General features: G+C 39.1%; 1 protein-coding gene across 1 annotated transcript; it reads left to right on the forward strand.

The window, feature by feature from the left end:
* On the forward strand, positions 1–6,930 carry LOC140240757 (glutamate--cysteine ligase regulatory subunit-like). The gene is made up of 5 exons (XM_072320528.1): positions 1–164; positions 2,944–3,148; positions 3,908–4,113; positions 5,810–5,924; positions 6,654–6,930. The coding sequence occupies exons 1-5, from the start codon at positions 54–56 to the stop codon at positions 6,821–6,823; spliced, it is 807 nt and encodes a 268-aa protein (XP_072176629.1). The 5' UTR covers positions 1–53; the 3' UTR covers positions 6,824–6,930.
* The last annotated feature ends 427 nt before the right edge of the window (positions 6,931–7,357 follow it).

Genomic DNA, 7,357 nt, shown 5'->3' on the forward strand with positions numbered 1-7,357 from the left:
AGCCTTCAACACGAGCAGTCCAGTCACTTGGTAAAACAGCCACAAAGTGCACAATGTCACTACCTCAAAGAATACCAAGAGCAACCACTTTGGTTTTAAGCTGTGGTAATATTCTCAACTGGGGTAGCTTAAAGCGAAAAGTTCCGAAGTCCTCAACAGAGGAGGTAAGACAGTTGTTAAAACAGCTAAAAAGCTCAGTTCATATTCAGTCCCACACATGTAGTATTGTGTTAGTTATTGACCGAATGATCGGTCTGTACACGTACATCTCTGCCACTGCACTAGTCTAGTGGTAACTGCGACCAGCCCCAACGTGCAGCGTTGGGAGCGGCGGGTCTCCGGGGCTATGCCACTGGCACTGGGTATGGGGATATATGTTCCGCGGAGACTGCTGCGTCTGCCTTCACGGAATCCCCCAAAGAGAGCAATAAACGTCCAAAAAAAAAAAAAAAAACACGGATCTTTCTATAGATCTATTCTGTCTAGCTAGTTGTTACTAGTCGGCGCATTACGTCCGACCTAGCAATAAATTTGATTTATAGTAAATATTAGCATTATTGCGCATATATTTTACAGTGCACTCCCGGAGTCCCGGCTCCCATGACAACGAAATTTCGTCAATATAACGATTTAAAACTTCTGGTACCAAAATTATCGCCATTAAAGTCTATACTAATAGTACAAAATTTGCTTATGACAAACACGTTTATAGCGAAATTTTTGTTATAACGAAGTCTTTTTCGAGTGCCACTGACGAAGAAAAACAAAAGAAATGTGCTCCGTTAACCCGTTATAACGAAATGTGGATCGCTTCTGAAAATACATACTATTGGAACAAGCATTTACCAGTACAGCGTCTCTGCATGGGCGAACACTTCAAATCACTGTGTGACTGTTCGCTCCTTGTGTCACGCACAGTTTCCTGGGGGGAACTTGCGTTATTGTAATACAATAATCTGATTAATAAATAAAGGTTATTGTAAAACAGTAGTCTGATAATAAATAAGGTTATTGTAATACAGTAGTCTGATACAATAAGGTTGGTGTTACTGCTCCAAAGATTCTTTAATACAAAACACACAGATTCTGATACAAATAACACCTAAATGTCCGCTAGTTCGAAAATGAACAGGGTTTGTTATTACAAACATTTTGGCATTACTAGTATTCTGAAGGTTAGTTTTAGGTTTGTCCACCCGACAAAGAAATGTGGTTCTTATTACGACAGTTCGTTAGTCCGAAAATGATAGGAATTCCACACATTCATTAAACGGAACAATGAAAACAATGTTTCGTTAATCCAAAAGTGAAGAAGGCGAGTCCACTAATAAAACTTAGGAAAGTTCTGCAAATCTTACAATTGTCGTCAGATAACTGAACCTTCGAGATAACTAACCTTTCTCATCTTTTTTTTTTATTAAACCTTCTTCTGAATAACGAACCTTATTTCATTTTCAGATGAAAAAAAAACCTTCGGAACAACGAACTTTCTGAATAGTGATCTTTCCTCATTTCTTGATTTACAAACCATAGGAATGACAGACCTCATTTCATTTTCCGATCAACAAACCTTTGGAAAACGAATAATATTACAAGGGTATTTATATCTAAATTATGAACTTTCAGAATTCATAACGAATTTTAGGAAGAGTAAAGCTTCAAATGAACAAGCCTTCAGAATCCCTGGAATGGCGAATCTTCGTAATAAGGACCCTTTGGAGTAACGAACTTTTGGAATAGCGAACTTTAACCGAATCTTAAACCGTTATTTTTCCATAGAAAAACTATACGAAACAATACAAAAACTTTATGCTCTCTTTTAAATGTAATATTCAAATGAAATTAAAAAGGTACCATCCCGTTTCACATAGCTTTTCAGGGTATGATGAGTATTCAACAAACAGAAGATGATATGTGCGTGGTTTCCTTGTTTTCGTCATGTATATTGTATTTGTTCGTTTATAACGAAAGAAAACAGCCGTTCCTGAGCATTTCGTTATAACGGGAGTGCACTGTAGCTAGACCTTATCATGTTATTATAGAGCTAATATTAATAACAGGGGCGGATCCAGGAATTCCGTAAAGAGGGGACGTGTTTACAAAAATAAAGGGGGGGCGCACGCACCCCTCCCTCCATTTTTTCCTTTTTATTTCTTTTGTTTCAACAAAAAATAAAGGGGGGGCGTGCGCCGGTTGCTGTCCTCCCTGGATCCGCCCCTGAATAAGGTTAGAGTTGAGCCGTCTCTTCTTACTCTTCTCTTTGATTTTGAAGAGTCTTGGGGTGCGTTCGAGCGCTCTCCTAAAGCGAACTGTACCGTACCGTACCCGCACCAGAGGAGCATTCGAACGCTCCTAAAGTGTACCGTACCGTACTGTACCTAGCCAAAAGTGGACCACTTCCCGATGTGCTCCAAAAGCGTACCAAAGCGTACCAAAAGTTCGTTGTAAAGCATGCGCGTATCATGCGCATACGTCACAATGCAAAAACATCATTCTCTTTGTTCTGGACAGCTGTAAGTAGTTCAAGCGCCAGGGGTGAATGACATTCTTGCTACAAACAAGCATGACATTACTAAAAATAACTCGTGAGTACGCTTTCTCCACAGAGCGCTCGAACGCTCCAAAATTGGCATGGTACGGTACGGTACGCTTTAGTTCAGTTCGCTTTGGTTCGCTTTAGAGCGCTCGAACGTACCCTTGTACTTGTAGAGGAATCTACTTGTAGTTTATCAATGCATTTCTTTGGTTGCTCACACAATCTGTTAGAAATACAGAAGACTGTATGATTCAGTAATAAACTTAGGTCTATATAAAAATGGTAATGAGAATGCCTCGTGTTATGCAATTTTTTTTTTTTTTTTTGTAATTTGATGTCTTGAATGTAAAAGTAAAACCCATTCTCTAAAGTTATTCCTCTAACTCCATTTCATGCACCCCATACAGATCAAATTCTGCCTGCGGCAAACATTGAAGAATTGTGTAGAAAAGGCTGGTGACACAGGCTGTCTCCAAGGGGAAGTGATCCAGCTTTCTGACCCTCAGAACGCCCCTTCCCAGCATTCCGAGGCTAGGGAGGACCTCAAAGTCACCGTGAAGCTTATGATCACAAAGAGTGATGAGGAGGAGATTACTGAGGCAGTTGATATGGGTATTCATCTCTTTTACCATATAACTTCAAAGTAATCTAGGAAGCATTTGTCATTTTTAGATCTAATAATACATAACCACAATCATAAACATTGCTGCAGATAAATTCAGAATGCACAAGATGAATTTACAGCGTATCTTCATGAGCAGCATGTTGTGCCCAAAGAGAGAATAATGATGTTTTTCTTTGTTTTTTTAACATCGTTCATAATATGGATTGTTGAACCGTTCTCACTTTATAAAACCCCATTCTTGGATTAAATGCTTTTTGACAGTGATTTATGTACATCATCAGTGTGGTCTTTACTATGAAATGTATGTATTCAATAGCCACATGTGTACATGAACATTATCCTTAGTTACTTGTTGCAGTATCCTATTCGCAGCTCCAAGGAAGCTATACCGGGATGCAATCCGGAATGCTATCCTACACACATTGTAGCTGCTTTGCAAACAAAATGATGCAATCCCTTTACCAGTGGATGGCAGTCAAAAGAATAATTTCTTATTGAATGTGTAGATTGTCTTTCTATTACTACGGTAGTAGTTGTTCCCCCCCCCCCCCCCTTCACCTGAGTAAGTTTTCATGCTCGGCTGAGTTCAATTAATTTTGCACACATTACATAGCAGTATGTAGAATTGGCAAATATATTTGTGTGCTTTTATTTTTACTGTAGTCTTTGGTATCATAAAGTAGCCACAAATTTCCACTCGTAAAGTATTGTGTACTGTTTCACGCCTCTTATTTTTATCCATGCAGTATTGAAAGAACTCAACCTTGCCAAGATTGATGTTCTGCTACTGGCCATTTCAAAAAGGCCAAATGTTATCGAGGATCTCACCTTTGAGCACTACAAGCCGCTGTGGTGGGAACTTGAGCGGGAGGTCAGCAGAGGTCGCATAGGGGCCCTTGGGATCTGTGATGCAGACAAGACGATGCTTGAGGAGCTATACAACTGGTCAAGGGTAAGAATATTTGGAGCCCAGAAGTGGAGACTGTACCTGCATGTGTTCCCTAGTACATTCAGTGATGTCAGACCATAGAGAGAGATAATCCTTTGAATACAACACTTCAATTTGCTTTTTTCCAGTTAACCCATTGAGGACGGTTTGATTTTGCTACAACACGCATTTCCCATAGACACCTGCCCGAGTATACTCGGGACTCGTCCTCAATGGGTTAATAATGATGATAATGATAATAATAATAATAATAATAATGAGAAGAAGAAGAAGAATACAGTGCTTATATAGCACATATCACTGCTGTAGTGTCTCTATGTACCTTAAGGGAGAGGGTTAAAAATGGGGAAAAAAAGGAAATGTACTGTGTGTACTGTAGAAAGTTCCACATATTAGGGCTAGACTTTGTTGCTCAAAACCAAAATGAAAAAGCAAAAAGTAAAAACCAAAGCAAAAAAAAAAAAAGAATGCTGTACACACTGAAAACCTTGAACACTTTGCTCAGTATGACAAATAATTGATGTACATGTACTGTGCCGTGTGTGCCAGCTCATTATCTTCCATGGCAGTCTCTCTATCTCTCTGTTGCCTGCTGAATTTTACTTTCTTCATTAAGACTTTTGACCCGCCCCCCGCCATAACAAAAGGACGGGAAAGTCGCTGACGGCCAAGCTGAGAAAATCAAGCTTAAAGTCGGATCATCAAAAACGATCAAAACCATCGAATATACTGGGTTTTTTTTTTTTTGCTTAAGTCTGTAGTCTAATCTAAAGGCATAATTTACCATTTGCAGATGAAACAAAAACCCAGCATTCGTGCTCTAAAATAGTTCTGAAATTTGAGTTTGGGATACAAAAAACCTCTGTAAAAATTTGAATCTGTATTATCAACATTAAGTATTGTTAAATACACAAAATGTGAACAATAGTTATAATAAAAATGTTTCCAGACTAAACCCTTTACAGTTATGGTTTAATGAGAAAAATACTGATATCTCCTAATATTTTAGGCTTTACTGCAAAAATTTTATATGGTAGGATGTTTTGTGATACAACAGACCTACACACATGTATTAAATGTGATATCTTGAGCATTTTTGAAATCACTGTTCCCAAAGGTAAACAGGACCTTTAATGTTTCGTCTATAATCTGCCAAAATATCAAAGCTAAATGACCAAAGGAGAGGCAACAAATTAGCGTTTTTCTGGGCCATGATTTTCTGACTTTCAATGGAACAGAAACCTGTCTGAAGATTTTGATTTCTCGCCGCAAATAGACTCTGCCCCTAGCAACGAGGGAGCGATCTTATTGGTCAGTGCACGACATCCTTGTTACTAATTGGTTGTGCTAGACCGCTGGCACTAAGCTTGAGTGAGCATCGCTGAGGTTGCTTTGAGCGTACCTTCTATTTGTCAAGAGGTGAAAACTGTCTTTCCTCTCCTTGATCACGATTGGGCGGAAGGAAGACTTTGAAGGCAGTATTTCTCAAAATGCTGATTTCTTTGACCACTTAACATAATCTCATAAAATTATCGATATCTCTGCAACCGAGTACTTTTATGAGTAGAGTCAAATGAAATTAAAGTGGAAGAGTAAGGGAATGATGTCATGTCATTTTCAGAAAATTGACCTCCCCTGACTTTTTTGTTGTAGCACATTTGTTTAGTTTTCTCTCGCATTTTCCTCCCTCTCCTTCAAGGTGAAACCAATCATAGACCAACTTAACCAGGAAACGTGCTGTGTCATCCCACCGGAGTTGAATGAGTATGCCAAGGCAAACAAGATCCAGCTCCTGACTCACAATGATGCCAGTGGTGAGAGGAATTTCTGCAGATTCTTTAGGCGCCTTCTCTTTTGTGGGGGTACATACTGTACAACACGATATTTTCGCGGCATGAAATTTTCGCGAATTGGAGCCGACGGCCTTTTATGCAGCGTGAATTTTTTGCGAGTTGCCTCTAACATTCAATGCATATAGTGTAGACAAGAATATTCGCGTGCATTTTAATTTCGCGAATTTTGGCTCGCGAAATTTGTGAAATTAAAGTGCACGCGAACATTCATGCCAACTGTCATGCCACTAACATTTTTGCCACATAATTATTCATAATTGATTATTGCTAATTAACAAATTTAACTACAACAGTATCCACCCATCTTCCACACAAGTAGGACTCACAGGAAGCTTGTAAGAAAATATAATTGCTAGGGCATGATTGATCAACACATAATGTTCTACCTATGCACACTGCTGAACAGGGAGGGCTCTCTTGCAATAAAAGTGTACTAGGATCTAAATAATTTTTCACTTTTGATCTCAAAAGTACTCCAAATAAACTCATCATTCTGGCAAATCATGTCAGTCAGGAAAGTCTTTTTGTCAACCCTTTCTATGCATTGCAAGCAAATTTCAAATGGTGAAAGATTAATTTTGAGCTCTTCTGAGTACTACTACAATAATATGTAGTATGTTTTTGCTTCTAGAATTATTCCTTTGATTTCCTTATGTGCATGTTTTCTGTCTTGCCGCGTGCTTTCCGCAGACGTCCTACCACCGGAGGAGTTCCAATCTGTCCTCGGCGAGTTCTTCACGGGCCCTGACTCTGAGCGGTGGTATCCCGCGTGGACGCTACGCTTCTCCGTTCTCATCCGATGTCGCGGAGTTATAACAACCAAGGGATACACACTCAAGGCCCTGAAGGATAGCGACTGATACTTTATAGGGTAACACAAACAAAATGTATGAACGACATAGTGATCATCCTGCCTATGAGTGGGGCTGAGACCAACATGGAATCAGAGCCTCTGATCGCTAAGTGTTTAGGGTTCGAGGGCAAGTGAGAATAGGTTGTAGAATAATACAGATTACTATTTTTCTCGGGTTTTCACAAGGTTTGCTTTGTAACAGGTGGAAGTATATTTTTGCAAACTGAAATTCTTGTGATTTACATCATCGATAATTCAAGTTCAGTGTATGCTTGCTTATCATACTGCCATTCCAGGTTCCATTGTGAAAAGAACTGAAAATGCCCTCAAAGCTTTCGTGAGGAGCCTTGAAATAAGTTGAATAGATGTTTATACAAACATGATGATTTTGATAGCAGTCTATATTTTTAGGAGTCTTTCCCGTTTGGCCCTTTTATAATGCTTTCCACATATAAGTAGTGGCTATCTAGAGTCCACTCAACTGATTTAATATCTGCACAATACATTTTTTTTTTTCCCGCAGATAATCCTTATTCCCAAG

Source organism: Diadema setosum, chromosome 17, assembly GCF_964275005.1.
Source record: "Diadema setosum chromosome 17, eeDiaSeto1, whole genome shotgun sequence".
Lineage (NCBI taxonomy): Eukaryota > Metazoa > Echinodermata > Echinoidea > Diadematoida > Diadematidae > Diadema > Diadema setosum.

Coding starts and splice junctions, on each gene's coding strand:
- LOC140240757 (XM_072320528.1), top strand. CDS start 54: ATGTCACTACCTCAAAGAATACCAAGAGCAACCACTTTGGTTTTAAGC. Junction 4,114..5,809: donor AGCTATACAACTGGTCAAGG/GTAAGAATATTT, acceptor CTCTCCTTCAAG/GTGAAACCAATCATAGACCA. Junction 5,925..6,653: donor GACTCACAATGATGCCAGTG/GTGAGAGGAATT, acceptor TGCTTTCCGCAG/ACGTCCTACCACCGGAGGAG.